This window comes from Sphaerodactylus townsendi, linkage group LG05, assembly GCF_021028975.2.
Source record: "Sphaerodactylus townsendi isolate TG3544 linkage group LG05, MPM_Stown_v2.3, whole genome shotgun sequence".
Taxonomy (NCBI): domain Eukaryota; kingdom Metazoa; phylum Chordata; class Lepidosauria; order Squamata; family Sphaerodactylidae; genus Sphaerodactylus; species Sphaerodactylus townsendi.
The window spans coordinates 38,730,859-38,746,800 of record NC_059429.1 but is presented as its reverse complement, the minus strand read 5'-3'; the positions used below and the strand labels follow the sequence as shown (position 1 = coordinate 38,746,800).

General features: G+C 41.9%; 1 protein-coding gene across 2 annotated transcripts; it reads right to left on the bottom strand.

Moving 5' to 3' along the window:
• Positions 1–357: 357 nt before the first annotated feature.
• On the bottom strand, positions 358–13,868 carry VCAM1 (vascular cell adhesion molecule 1). 2 transcript variants are annotated; one of them, XM_048495864.1, is made up of 7 exons: positions 13,255–13,864; positions 9,360–9,638; positions 7,041–7,328; positions 5,397–5,669; positions 4,511–4,777; positions 3,604–3,852; positions 358–2,392 (listed from the first exon to the last, which is right to left on the bottom strand). In XM_048495864.1, exons 1-7 carry the CDS (start codon positions 13,301–13,303, stop codon positions 2,238–2,240), a joined length of 1,560 nt encoding a protein of 519 aa, XP_048351821.1. In that variant the 5' UTR covers positions 13,304–13,864; the 3' UTR covers positions 358–2,237. The 2 variants fall into 2 exon arrangements, with proteins under 2 accessions (XP_048351821.1, XP_048351822.1); XM_048495865.1 differs by lacking the exon at positions 3,604–3,852 and having other exon boundaries at positions 13,255–13,868.
• Positions 13,869–15,942: the final 2,074 nt, after the last annotated feature.

The window sequence follows — 15,942 nt, the reverse complement described above, 5'->3', positions numbered from 1 at the left end:
GAGTTCTAATGTATATTTTTTTACTGTACCCAGTGGATTGCTTCCCATTTCACTCTGTCCAGTAAGCTCTTTACCAGTAAGCTCTTAAGCCATAACTAAGACACACACTGCTGATGTCATCACCACTGTCAATGCTGTCAGTGGCAGATGATAACAGACCTGCCTGGAACCAAAACTATGGTCATTATTATTTTTTTCTAGAGGAGAATACATCAAGTGCAGTAGGGATGATGGATGCACAGTGAACCAGTCAAGTTTTGCAGATTCTAGAAAACTTATGAATTTTATCAAGTTCCTCATAATACAGTCAAACTTAAAAAGAAACTTTTTAATTTTCAAAACAAAAACATCAACGAGTTACTCATTTTGGTGATTTCATTGTACAAGAGAAATGTGTATTAACAAACAAGCAATTGGGGGGGGGGGGATCAACAATACACCAGTATGCACTATTACAGAAGACAATATTATATTTCAACTTATTTAAATATTATTGTACAAGTAGTAAAAGTACCAAAAACATAGTGTTATACTTTTTTTTCAAAAAGAGAACATCCACTCTAATTGTAACAAAATGGCAGTTTCACATTTAGACTGTACAAATTTTGTTTTGTAAAATGTAATTGACAGTGTATATACCAGGGTAAACTCTGAAAGTGATTAGCCACAGTGAATTCAATTGTTTTACACTAAAGATATAGTCTGCCTTTATATACCATCTCCATTATATCAGTAAGTGTGGGATATCATGCAGCAGAATGTATTTATTTAGAAGTAAATCTCAGTTGCAGAAGAATTCCATCTTTTAATCTTCTCAGTTTTATATCAGTTTAAACTGTTGTAGCTTCCCCTAAAGAATCCTGGGAACTGTAGTTTGGTGAGGGGGATGAGAATTCTAAGAGAACTGTAGTTCACAGTGGTGTAGCTTCTCAGAAGCACAAGTATTTCAAATGAAGGAATTATAGTATTTCAAATGAAGGATAGAATGTATACATACACACAGATAGTGTGTCTTGAACGCTTATGGCCAGCATTAAGCATTATCTCAATAGAAGAGCTAAGCGCATACTTAGTATCTCAGGCTAATTATTCACTGGTGCTTTGTCCAACAGCGAGGTAAGTTTCCTCTGGGGCAGAGATTTCTGTATTTATGCCATTCCACTGGTGGTGGGAAAGATCCTGGAAGCCTCATGGTTAGCAAGAGTGGGAAAACCCTGATATTTCCTCATTGCTCTGGGGGGGTTTCACTCCTTCTGGGATGCAAGATTGAAGATTGCTGGCTTCTTTTTTGAGTCCTTTGAATGTAATATCGATATTCCTTATATTGATGTTGTGTAGGCTGGTTTTTTTTGGGGTGGGGGGGGGATGCCGGACATGAGTCCCTGTGAGGAGTGAGAGGGAGGCTACTCCTCACAGGGATCAACGGCCAGCATTTCCCTACCCCTACCCCTACCCCCAATTATAGCAACCCGCACAATATTGATATAAGGAATATTGATATTACATTTAAAGAGCTCTAAAAAAAAGCCAGCAATCTTCAATCTTGTGTTGGATGGGGGAGTCACCTGGAAGTGGGATCAGGCAAGCCATGCAAGTTGTGCGACAGGCAGTGGGGAACCTCCTGGCATATAAACAAGGAAATGCAAGGAGAACCCACTGTGAAGGCACTGTGGGGTGAGGAACATCTCAAGAAGTGCTCCATGCTTAATGGGCATAAGACTGACACTAATAGAACTTTATTGTGTTCAACTAGGCTGGATTATGCCCATAAGCAAAAAGAAAAACACTCCACAATAACTTAAAACAACTTGCTTTTTTTCAGAACTGTGTCAACTAACTCTTGATCAAGGCAATTTCTATATACAGTAGTCATAGCTTATTGCAAGTTCTGAAATTTATTCTCAGTTCTGTGACCTTTACGATAAATAAATTCTAGAAATTACACACTATACAGAAGGAACGCTGAATGCGTTCTTTGCAGGTAGCTCATTGGAAAGGAAAGATTTGTCCAGATATTCTCACCCATCGATCACCCCCACATTCAGTTTCCTTCATTACATAAACCAACATTCATCTTAAAGTGCATGATTTTGCAAGTCAGGAGAAGTCAATTCACCTCTCATTGAAGTCCACATTGAAGTCACCTCTCAGTGAAGGCCACTGAAGGAACAGAGGAAAACCTGCATTGTCCATTTGTTCAGCTTCTAGAAAATCTCTAGTCACTTCGATCTTTATACTTATGGGCTCAGCGAGCGTACAAGACTGTAGGATCCATTAATCTTTGTCTTCCTGGAAATGTAAACCAATATCGCTGCCACAGGGCCTGCCACTGTTGCTACAGAAGAAACCCCGATGATCATGGGAGTCACATAATCTGCTTCTTCTGTTTTGACTGCATGATTGGAAGGGAAAGAAAATAAAAGAAGCTAAGTGGATTAAGAGAAAACTGTTACATTTACTGGACCACTGCAAAGGCCACTGCAGAAACTGCCTTCCCCACTCATTAGCTAGAAAAAAGTGTTTGCCCCATTTCCTGGTGAGGAAGAGGCAACTGCAAGCCTGTCAAAGAGAGCATTCAGACAAAGTAGGGCTACTAATTCCAAAATGGGAAATTGCTGGAGATTTGAGCTGGAACCTGGGGAAGAAACTCAGTGGCGATTTGATCCCTATGGTGCACCATAGATCCTCCTTTAAAACTGCCGTTCCCTCCAGGCAAAGTGATCTCCAAATTAGTATGATTGGTTGTAATTTCAGGAGAACTCCAGGTCCTACCCAGAAGGTGGTAACCATAGTCATGGGCAGTGGTGGGATTCAGCAGGTTCACACTACTTTGGCAGAACCGGTTGTTAAAATGGTACTTGTAAGCAACCAGTTGTTAAATTATTTGAATCCTACCATCGGAACCGGTTGTTAAACTATTTGAATCCCACCACTGGTCATGGGGCAAACTGCCAAAGGGCATTTTAACCTCCATTTTACCCCCATAATGCCCTACCTCTTTTCCCACTCAAATGCTAGTGGTATCATATGTAGAAGTTCTCCATCAAACAAGACACCTGTTCAAAGTTTCCTTTCTTCCACTTTATTTTTTTCAATCTCTGCACTCTTTCATTACTTTCTATCATTTTTTTTCATGGCTGGTTTGTGGCATATCAACATCATATTGCAGCAGTAAAACTAGCACTGGAAGAGGGAAGCACATGCCCCAGGCATGACCTGGGCAAGGGTGCAAAATAGGCTTATGAATGTGAGTGTCTGAATGGAAGGGCAGAATGCAAGGGTCTCAGAATAACATTTAAAGAGGCATAATCAGCAAATAATTTAGCAACCAGTTCCGGTGGTGGGATTCAAATAATTTAACAACTGGTTGTTTACAAACACCATTTTTACAAACACCTGCTGAATCCTACCACTGGGCATAATGTAGTCACCTAACTAAAGGTCAGCAGGTCTGTGGCCTGTCAGCGCCTGGGTGGGAGATGTCCTAGGAACCCATTCAGGCTCTGCTTTGAGTTCCATGAAGTAAGAAAGGTAAAATATAAATAGAATAAGTGTGATTTACAGACAGAAACTATCCAGAGCGTGTTGCACATAATGACATACCTATTATAATTTCTATCTCTTCTGTACCATTTGTGACAGCAGCAAAAACTTCCACCGCATATGTGATTGTATCATTGTTGGATAATATATACAATGTGGAAGTCCTGTCCTTTGGTGCAAGTGAAGTTTCGTTTTCCAAAATGCTATTGTCTTGGGGAATATTATAAGTTGCACTATTACTATCAAAATCCTCCACCTCAGTAATGTTTTCTGGTTGATAGGTAAATGTTGCAGCAGTTGAGGAAGGAGCTAAGAAGAACAAAACATATATACAGCAGGGTTAGTAATCTAATTCAATTATAAAAATTCTGATTACCAAAAAGGAAGAAAATGAGCTGCTATGGTTAGAATGTTGAACTAAGATGTGCATAATTTGAAGTTTAAAGTTTTATTTTTCTAAATACCAACTTTAAAAAAGTTTCATTGATTAAATAATACTATCACAACTTGATATATCTGAAATCAAGCTTGTATGCATTATAAGCGTGAACAATGAATTTATGCATAATAGGAATAGGACTTTGCCTTCTGGCACTACCCTCCAGCACAAATCCTGTGTACAGACATCCCCGCCCCTGCAACCAACATCCCTGAAAATGAAACACTCCTTATTATAGCCAGAGCTTGACACACCTGCAGTTAATAAAGCAAACTCTGTTATGCTGAATATACAAGAATATGCTGAATATGCCAGTGTTATGCTGAATATGCAAGATGCAGGGAATGGGGCCTAGCAGATGCAATCATTTTCTGTTCCCATGTCTGTGTTCAGTATATACAAACACTCTAACACACAAAACTCTGACATGCCTTACGGGTGGATATGCGCATGAAGAGTTTTTATGGTAGAGAAATTATGGATCAGTGTTTGGTATAATTGGTATAATATTGTACAAGAACAACTTACATTTCACACTTAGTGTTATTGACATTTTCCTTCTCTCAAATACATTTTCTACTTCACACTCATAACTTCCAGCATCATCAGGAGTCACACTTGGGATATGAACAATTCCATCTTTGCTATCAAGTATCTCATCTTGACTGGGCAATTTTCTTATGATGATGAACTGGGCAACAGGGCTGCTTTCCACAGAGCACTGCAGTGTAACACTTTCTCCTTCAATCACTGTTTCAGAAGGAAGGACAGAAAATTCTGGCAACCTGGGGACACCTGGAGAAGAATAAACATCCATTTGTAAAGCTAGATCTATTTTACATGCCCTACAGACTTGTACATTACTGGCATCCATTTTAATTGATTCTCAGGTGTAGCAAACAAAAATGTGCACCTCATTGTTTACAGGATTAGAGCACTAGTGAAGACTTAAGACACTCTGTCTGCTGCACTCCCAAGTTACTAGTCTCTTAAGTGGATAGCCATGATGCCTTTTTAAGCTACAATAAAGTAGATCGAAAATCTGCATCCACAGGGGCCACTGATTGTTCGGCAGGGCAGACAAGACTATGAAAAAAGGGGAAATATAGATCAAAGATTGTCGCGAGTCAAGAACCAGGCCCCACAACTTCTACACTACATGTTACTCTTCCTCAGTAGTATTCCACAGCATGCACTTGGTGAACATAAATATGAAGGCAGAATTCTGGAAGTTCTACAAGGCTGTTGATCCAACAACCTTGCTGATCGGGAGATGGATGTCAGAAAGAGATACAAGGACTGAAACAGAGAAGGACAGCACTCTGTAACTGAGCCTGTTACCATACATCTGTTCTAAAATCTTATCAAATTCACTTTAGCCCAAACAGACAAGGCCGCTGTCCAATTTCAATACCTTGTACAGATACAGTAACTGTTCTGTTTTCCATTTGGTTGGTTACTTCATTTGTGACTTCACAGATGTAGACTCCAGAATCACCAAACTGAACATTTGGAATTGACAAGGTATGATTTTTTGCAATGGTTTGCAGAGTTTCATTAGCTATCTGTTTCTTCCATACAATCCTTGGTGGAGGATTACTTTCAGACACGCAATGAAGAATCAGTGTGCCATCTTCTAACACAGTGGTGCCTGGAGACGCAGCAATACGAGTTTTCCATGGGCCATCTTGAAGAAAGAAAAAGTCAGTGAAACTAGAGCTGTTGTTGAAAACATAACCCAAAAACATCACTCAAAGATATGGAGGTTGTCAGTTGTAGCATTCTTCTGTGACAAACTAGTAATTACTCAAACAAACAAAAGGGGGGAGGGAACTTCATCCTAAAACAACAAACGTAAGTACTAAAATGATTGTTATTGTTTATTTGTGATATATGGTTGTAATGTAGGTTATTAGCAGCCCTATTCAAAGGGAGGGGGATGAAAGGCCATGGAAATGGTGTGCAGTAGTGCTGGTGCATTCACCCTTCCCTGGGGATTTACCCCAGCAGAAGGGGCAGCTGGGTGTCCCACAGTCCTGTTGCTGCAAAACCTGGAAGGCTGACCACAGCAAGGCTGTGCTGGTGTCCTGCTTAGATGCCAGTGTGCAGGGAGTAGACCAGGACCGTCCCAGGGGGTGCCAGGGTTGAGGGCTGGTTGCGCATCACACCAGCCCTCAGACATATGCCACTCTTTAGGAGGCATATGTCCTTCCTATGGGGCTTTTTGGCGGCAGCAGGTTTCAGGGCTTTTCTCTGCTCTCCACGCTGCTGGAAATCCCTTTTGGAGGTGGCGGGATGGCACTGCATCAGTGCGCAGCTCACTGCTGTGGCCATTCCCCCACTAGAGCTGGGTACAGGTGTAATGAAGGACTGCCAGCTGCTGCCTCCACTTTGTCTAGTAGTCTTAGAAAATATCATACTAGTGACAAACCATTATCTCCCCCCACACCCCATGTTCCTAATCAATTACTAATACTTGCTTAAACCAATAACAAGTCTTGGTGGGGTTCATACAGTGAACATTACAGGTAAAATCAATATCACTGCACATTTTTCATGCACTTTTGGTTACTATGGATACAAATTGAAAGGAATAAGTGTGAGCAAGATTAGAAAACTGCAACATGGTAACTTGTACTATGAACAATTGGAGAATTTTTCGGAAATTTTGCCCTTCTCCCCTTGCAGCTCCTGAGATTTCTAAAACTTCAAGCCTATTGTAGTAACCTTGGGAACTAGCATTTATTTAAAACTGAAAGTTGGTTCACTCCATATGGATTTCTATGTTTGCAGCATATAATCACAACAAGTATACATTAAGCCTTGCTCGTAACAGACATACTGGCCACAAGCCAGCCTTAAACTAAACCTTTCTAGGCTTAGCCATCTGCCACTAAAATTAATGGTGTTTAGCTTTGGGTTTGTGCACTAATCTTTAAATTTGTGCAGCTTATGAGAAGCCCCAAGATTGCTCCCACACAATGATATATCCTAAGCTTTCAAGCCCCGCTATGCATATAATTTGCCCCCGCCAAGCTTATTGCTTCAATACACTTACAATTCACGTTAAGTTTGTGCACCGTTTGCCTTTGCTTGGGTTCCATCGCCTCCACTGACAGACTAGCCACGCACGTGATTTCTTTCCCAATATCTGTCTCAGTGGGTATAAAGGTAGTTGTCACAGAATCTTCAAATCCTGTTGTACTAAGCATGATATCCTCTCCTTTCTTCAGCTCCAAATCCAGTCCATCAGAAGGGTATACTTCCAGAACTCTACAGGTGATGCTAGCTGGTTTCCCAAGAACAAGTGGTCCACTAGTCTCAATAATGGGATCACTAGGAAATGCTAAAAGAACACATGAAAAAAAGTTATGGCAATTCCAGCAACATCTGAACTAAGACTGGGGATCTGGCCTACACCCAGGATTCAAAGTTATCCAGACCACCATTGTTTTCAGCATGGACTACTTCAGACTAAGGCCTAACTTGCTATATCATGCTCAAAAGCAACATGGCATTAGGGAACTCCCATATAAATGTTTATTCCAGACAGAGTACTTCAGAGGCCTTTGTACACATTTTGTTACATACGGATTCCCATGTGATTTTAGAAAACACCTTAGGGAAATGATTCTGAAGATCAAAGGGCACATTCCAAGTTGTAACATATTCTTTATGTATTCTTAGTTGAGACTGTCAGATGTCAGTTGCAAGAAAGCTCATCTCTGAGACATGTGGGGCTCTGATTCATATTGAGACCATGGTGCTGGGGGAGAAAGGGTTTCAGCCTTTATCCCAACCTGAAAAAGCCCAAGTGTGTGCTATTTGCCCTGTTGGGGGGTAGGGGAGTTGTGCATATATATTTGCCCAAAACAATGAAGGTGCTGTAAATTTGATAAGCACTGTGCTTTGTTGCCTCATATTCAGTTCAGTAGTGAGGCCCTATGCAGGTGAACCTCTGCGGTGAGGATGGAGGTGGGATGGACTACATCTAAACCATTTGTGGTCCCTAGCCTTTAATTTATCATAAATAATTTCCATTTAATGAATAAGGGCAGGATACAATATCTTGAAGCAGTCACCCCTAGCAAGGTACACCCATCCCCGCCTGGACCATGGGTCAGCTGAGTCTAAGGTAAGTTTTAGCAAAAACTTAATCTCCTCCTGGGGTTCTGAGCCAGACCCCTGTGATGCCTCAGAACCCTCCCTATTGTACTCCGCCTCCCCCACCCCCCCAGCAACTGCTTGGATGGCAATGGCCAGAGAGCCAGTCCTCACCAGCCACTTATTTTCAAAAGAGGCAAGTTTTGAGTTTTTAAAAAAGTCAAGTGGGAAGTTGATGCCCTCCCAGACTGGTAGTGGTCAACCCAATTCACCTGACCTGTCCAGATAAGACATGCCCCTGCCCCCAGTTAGGGAAATTTTTCTAATATTACTTTTGCGTTTAAAGTGAAACTGATTCTGAAAGAAACCTTTTAATGGCTACTACTGGGAGTATGGGAGGTGGCTTTTTAAAGGAAGCAAGAGATAATTTAAATACATAATCTTCTTAACATAAAAGCATCAGCATAGTGTGCTTGTGTGTGTGTATGTATACAAGCCTGATCTTGTCAGAGAGAAGGTAAGAAGAGAAGAAGAAGAGTTTGGATTTGGATTTATACCCTGCCTTTCCCCCATGCAAGGAGACTCCAGGTGTCTTACAAACTCCTTTCCCTTTGTCTCCCCACGAGACACACCTTGTGAGGCAGGTGGAGCTTAGAGAGTTTGGAGAGAACTGTGACTAGCCCAAGGTCACTCAGGCTTCATGCGTAGGAGCGGGGAATCAAACACAGTTCTCTAGATTAGAGTCCACCTGCTCTTAATCACTACACCCATGGTGGCGAACCTATGGCACTCCAGATGTTCATGGACTACAATTCCCATCAGCCCCTGCCAGCATGGCCAATTGGGAATGGAAAATTGAGGATGGGAATTGTAGTCCATGAACATCTGGAGTGCCACAGGTTCGCCACCACTGCACTACACCATGCTGGCTTTCTAAGCAGGCTTAGCCCTGCTTAGGTCTTGAATATGAGACCAATAAAGAAGTCCAGGATTGTTATACAGAGGCAGGCACTGGCAAGCTACCTCTAATCACCTCGTCCTTTGAAAGCCCTATGTAGCTATCATAAGTCAGCTGCAATTTGATGACCCCTTCTCCCCCAAAAGCGTTAACCCCTCCAAGCAACAGAGTGAGCGAGACAGAACATTTTATTGGATTTTTAAAATTGAAAATTTTGCATTTTTCAAAAGTTTGCATTTTTATTTAATCAATCCAAGAGTGATTATTTAGGTTAGTTGGGAGTGAGAATTGAATACAAAACAGCTCATAACTTACAGAAAATGCGAATGCTGACTGTCCTTTGTTTATTATTGTTCCCACATGAGGCACTGCAGAGATAATCACGCTCATGTCCTTTGCTAACATTCTTTATAGTAAGGACTGAACTGCTCCCCTGATTGCTCACGTTCCCTCCTAATGGGTAGTCCAACTGGGTCCTCCAAAAGAAAGCTGGGGATTCACATCCAGTTGCATTGCAGTTTAGTACCAGCTTGCTGCCTATCTCTGCAGCAACCTCACCACCAGGTACGATCTCCTCAACATCAAATGCTTTAGCTGAAACACCAGAAAGAAGAAGAAGAAACAACAACAGTCAGATGGATCAGTATCAGTGGGTTACATCTGCCTGCCTGCTGCTCCTCATCAAGTAGACAGATGTTCAAATGGGTTCAGAGCAAATTAGTGACCCATCTCTAGCCATTTGAACAAGTATTTGCAGAAATCAACACAGGCCCTTTCTGCGCAGCACATAACAGTTTGACTTTTTTTGTCAGCATAGCATGGGCCAAAAAAAGCGATCCAGGGAAAGTAGTTCTTTTTCCTGCCTCCCTCACCTCCACTAGCTCTTATTTTCATTTTCACTGCAGCTTGTGCCCCGCGTTTTCTCCCACTTGTTCTTCGTGACGTCATTTGGTGAAGGTTTCCCTCAGAGGTCTCTGCTGTTTGCAGGTCACCCACCCACTGTTTCCACATAAAAAGTTCATGAAAAAATTAGTGTTGACTGTTTATTCAGTGCCCATCTCATCCCACCCCCCTTTTTGAGACAGGTGTCTTTGAAGCTATAATGACATGAGAATCTGCAATATGCATATATTTTGAGTTTATTTATTTATTTTATTTATGTATTATATTTTAGACCGCCCTCCCCAGTAGGCTCAGGATGGTGTACATCATAATTAAAAACATAAAATAAAATGTAAAACAGTAGTTCAATCTGTAATTTAAAACAATCAATATGGCGACAGTTCCCGCCCCCCAACCCCATCCAGGGGGGGCCTGGATGACATGAGGGTCTGATGGCTATCCCAGCTGGCCAAAAGCCTGGTGGAACAGGTCCATTTTACAGGCCTTGCAGAAACTTTGAAGGTCCTCAGGGCCCTAGTCTTGTTAGGAAGCCTGTTCCACAAGATAGGGGCCAGCCGGATCTGTTTGGGGCCAGGGATTTCCAGCAGACACTCCTCCGAGGAGCGGAGGACCCTAGCGGGGCAGTATGGGGAGATGCAGTCCCTCAGATATGCAGGCCCATTGCCACTAACAGCCTTAAAGGTCAAAATCACTACTTTGAAGATGGCCCGGAACTCGATGGGCAGCAAGTGTAGATGGTATAAGACCGGAGTGATCGTAGCTTTGAAGACACCATTCTCAAAACAAAAAAAAGAAAAAAAGAAAAAATGAGACGTGCACCAAATCAGCAGTCAAAACTAACTTTATTCATGTCCTTTTAAATGGAAATAGCGAGCAGATGAGCTGCAAACAGAAAACCTCTGCGGGAAACCGTCACCAAATGGCAGATGGCGAGGAGAATCACAAGAGGGAGAAAATGACAGGCACGAGCTGTGGCAAAAATAAAAGTAAGAGCTGTTAGAAATTGAGCGGGAAAAATAAGATGTTTCCTGCTCTTCACACAGAAAGCATGAAACGTCTTGACCCCATCTGGGGGGGAAAAATCACTAGTTTAGTGTTTTCTAAAAATCCAGGTTGAGCAGAGATAAAACGTCCCTAAGACATCTTGGGGTAAAAGCTGTGTGGAGTTTCTCCCCAAAACACTTCTTTTAATGCTCTCAAGATATTTTATTTGTGCTGTACAGAAACAGCCACAGTTAATCTGTTTGAGAAATGTCATTCTCTATATAGTTTGAAGAAGCAAAAAGGCATTCCTCCTTTCTTTGACTGCATGATAGTAAATTGCACATAGACAAAACATTGTTTCAGAGGCATAGCTCCAAGGGGGCAGGGGTGCACGTAACGCATCAGGCGCATGCCCCTGTGGGGGCATGGCGAGGGCATGGGGGGGCGTTCCAGGGTGGGATGGGGGCAGAGGACGCACCATTGCACCGGGTGCTTTTCCCCCTTGCTACGCCTCTGTATTGTTTAATGTATTTTCATGTTCATTGTTAGTGCAATTCTATACAGAATTATTTGAGACTGTGACACAAGAAGGGGAAGAATTAAGACTTCCCACACACATATATAAATACCTGATAGCAGTATCTGCCTGCTTCCTTCAGTGAGGCAAACAGCACCCCATGGGGACATTTTAGATTGACAACTTCCTTCTTCCCTTGTCCCATAGTCCTGATCCAAATCAGACCCCCTAGTTCCTGAAAATTAGCTGAAGCCCACTGAAATCAACGAGTTTAGGCAGAACTAACTTTGCATTAAAGTTGCACTGTGTAGCTGCTGTATCAAGGTCTGCTGAACTCAACAGAACTGTTAAAATCATTGCCAAGCTTGGACAGTTCACATTTGAAAAATCTTGGAAGGGGACAAGCCCATTCCATTGTTTTCAATAGCATTTAGACCTGGCTAAATCTGTTGGATGACATCCAAGTGAGATTAGTTGCTTCAGCCTACACTAAGCATACTGAGTGACAAATTAGACAGGATCCGGGAAATCACCTGAAGGTTTTAAAAACACTAGAAGTAGCCCTGGCAGCTCCACGGGGAAAAACTGTGTGTATGTTAATTAACCTTTCCCATTGTGCCATTTTCCAGATCTCACCTCCCGCCTCAATTTTGTTTTCCTGTATTTGAAAACATAAAAGCAGCTGTCTTTTTCTCTTCTGTTTCTGTGCATGTGGGGCCAGAGTTGGACCATGTCACATGTAGAGAAGATTCTCTAGCCTTCCCAACACACACAGTTTTCCCAATTTGAAATGGTCCAGGGAGCAATATTTGGCCCACTGGGGAAATGCACATATTCTCTGGGAAACCTGTTGGTTTCCCAATAGACCGGAATAATGCCTCTCAATTATTTCAACTACTGAAAATAGTGTGCAGGGGACTGAAGCCCCCTTTCCACATGCCCTGTGATCCTAATCTGAATTGGGTACTGCATGTGCAGAAACTGAGAAGAGTCCGCATCTCATGTCTGACTGTTGATCAGATCCAACCAGGGAATAAATCACGCTTCAATGTGTGGACTGGAATGTGGACTGGAATAAATCAGAAACATTCACAAGTCCACCTGGACTGTACTTACTGGCATACCTGTATTTTTATTGAAAAAGTTTCACAAATTTGACCTACCTTTTACAGAGAACTTTTCATTCCTGACACTGCAGACCTAACTACTTGAGTTCAGTTGAACTCAATGGGATATTTGAGTAAATATGCAGAGTCAGACTTCAAATAGTTATTTTCAAATCAGGGCTGAGATGCCAAAGTCTTCATTTAAATACATGGCAGTGACAATTGATTAAGTAATTGCCCATTTCACTAGTCCTATTTGATGCTTATTCATCTTCCATTTAATAAAAGCATGATTTGGGAAAAATTATATCACATACTGACATGAATGAGGGCTGCCATTCTATGCATGCTTCCTTCAGAGTGAGCACCATTGTTTCCAGTGAGATTTACATCCACATAAGCAAGAATAGGCTTAGGTTGTCTGCAGCTTATCATTAAGCATCCCTCTTGAAAGTTTATATTTTTATTATAATCATGTAATCTAATTAATGTAGAGTTGTAAAACAAGGGCAATATATACCTTTCATACAAGCAAGATCAGCATGTAATTGAAAATATTCATCATTAATAATAATGGTCCTTTTTAAAATGAACAAACATCCATCTGAAATACAGCTGTAGTAATCTATCTCTAAAGTGCAGGCTGATTTCTTCTCCCTACTTCCCCCCAAATATAAAGCAACAAAGCAAAATTACTCACAATTCATGAAGAATAAAAGCGCTGTCACTGCGGAAATCACTCTGGCCATTTGCCCCCACTGGTTGTTCTTGCTTTTAAATTGAAATTGCTATGGCAAAGGAAGCAGCTTCAGTTTCTAACAGCTAATGAATGCTGTTTCTCCAAAAGATTACCAAGAATTTGAAAAGGCTTGCTCTGGCACCAACTCAGAAAGGGAAATTGGCACACCAGGACCTCCATCTCCTTCTTTATAGAAATTCTGGACTGAGGGAGGGGGCGAGGTTGGAATTTCCATGGTGGGAAAACCCACAAAACCAAAGAAAAGTGAAAGTCCTTAGGAAGAAGCTGCCAGTTAGTCGGTCAATTTGGCGCCCTCTGCTACTTCCTCTTCTTCCTTCTTTAAGAATTGTCCAAAGATAACATGAGGGAAAGTACAGCTACAGGCTATAAAGAAGAGCTCAGAGAGAGGGAGAGTCAATAATATGAAAGCGGCAGAAAAGCTCTCATGGCATTTGCAACAGATGGTGAAACATCATTTTAAGCCTCCGAAAGGAAACAATAGAAGAAATTAAGTAGCTCAGTGTCAGAGCCAATATCTGAAGCCTTAGTTGAAATTGCTATCCAGCCACCAACTCTTCCACGGCTTTTGGGGTGCTATAGTTACCCATCCCATCTGACTAGTTTTTAAAAATAATGAGATAAAGGGTTGGGGAAGATTCTTCTGCGGCTTGCCGTTTGCCGCGCCCTCTGTCACAGGGCAACCGACGGCAAGCAAGCCTCCAGGAAGCCCGCTACCGCGGCCGCAGAAGTAGCAGTCGAAAGGTGCCTTCGGTTGCACGGCGCTCCCCGGTCAGAAACAGAGGCGCTTCCAGAAGACACTGCAGCCTGGCCGCAGTGCCTTCTGGGGCACTTCCCAGTTTCTGGACCAGGGAGCACTGCGCTAGCAGCGGTTTTATGCGGCAAGGCGCTCCCGGTCAGGAAACATGCGGGAGTGCCCCAGAAGCCTTCTGGGGTGCTTCCTCTGTTTCCTGACTGAGAGAGTCACTGCAAAAGTGCAGGTAGTTGCTGGGGCCATTGTCCGTAATCGACAATGGCATAGCGGACGCTGTGGGACACTCTACTAGTGCCGCGTGAGTGTCCCGCGAAAATAGGGACGGATGGTCACCCTACGTTAACAACACAGTGTACTGTGGTGGCAGCTGTTGTCAAAGCAATATTTTAAAAAATCTGCACAGCCAACCAAATCTTCAGCAGTCAACAAAGAGCCCTGCTGGGCAAAAGCCTGCCTGGCCCCACCCACTCTCTAAAAACACTTGGTGATTCCAGCAATATATAGTTTTCCTATTTTTAAAAAAAACTTTTGAGGAGCTATCTTTGAAGTTACACAGACATGCATAAGGGAATCAGCCTCTCAGAGGACTCCCATTGAAAAACAGGTCTACCGCCCACTGAGAAGCATGAAAAGGCGTCCAGGATCAGAGCCCGCAGAGCAAATGTCCTGGGCAACCTTCAGCAAATGGAGGCAGGGAGAATCCCTTCACCAGCACACAAAATGTCAGGCGCAAGTGGAGGGTGAAACTGACCAGAGAGTAAAATGGTCGGGTGGGAAACAGCCTCTTTTTCCCTCTGATGCCTTTGCTGTCTGGAAAGCACACCAGAAGCTGCCTCTTTTTAAGACGTCCCCCAGACATCTTATTTGTGCTGAGCAGAACAACCCATGAAGCTTTTTATTATCTTTTATTTTCGCTTCTGAATTTGAGTAATTGTCAAAGGAGGCTGGATTCTTGATAAAGATCCATCACATAACGATTCAGAGCAACTTTCCCTATTTATCAAGTGATTACTTGTGTTTATCACAGGCATGATAATGAGCACATAAGTTCTCTGGGCTTAGTTTCAGAAATGCCTTCTTTCAATGTTCTTTCAAGTTTATTTTTCACGTGGAATTGTTTATTTTGTTGTCAGGTATACAAAACAAAGTAAAATATAAATAACATATAAATATTATTAAAAGGACTAAGTATATAATATAGTTGTGAATAAGTAGTGACATATGTAGATAAATTAACAACAAAACAAAAATATATGGTTGTGTGCATTTTTTAATTATTATTCTTATTTTTCTTATTATTATTCTTATTTATTATTATTATTATTATTATTTTTAAAGGTATTTGACTTATAGCAAAGGGGTTCTTGGAGGAAATTAGAAACTAAATCTAGGATTTATTTGGTACAGGATATTTTCCCAACAAGATGGAAGCAGCTACCAAGTAAGGTTGCAAAAACCTGTAGAAAAATGTCTTTCCCACTCCTCCTGTGTGTGTGTAAGTGCCATCAAGTTGCTTCGAACATATGGTGACCCTATGAATTAATGACCTCTAAAAAGTTCTATTGTTAACAGCCTTGCTCAGATGCTACAAACTGCAGCGTGTGGCTTCCTTTACTGAGTCAATCCATCTCATGTTCTGTCTTCTTCTTTTCCTGCTGCCTTCACCTTTTTCTAGCTTTACTGTCTTTTCCAGTGACTGTCTTCTCATAAGCTGACCGAAGTATGATAGCCTCAGTTGCAGCATTTTAGCTTCTAGAGAGAATTCATGCTTGATTTGATCAGCAACCCACTTATTTATTTTTGATGATCCATGGCATTTGTAATGCTCTCCTCCGACACTGTATTTCAAATAAATCAACTTTCAACCTGCCAGCTTT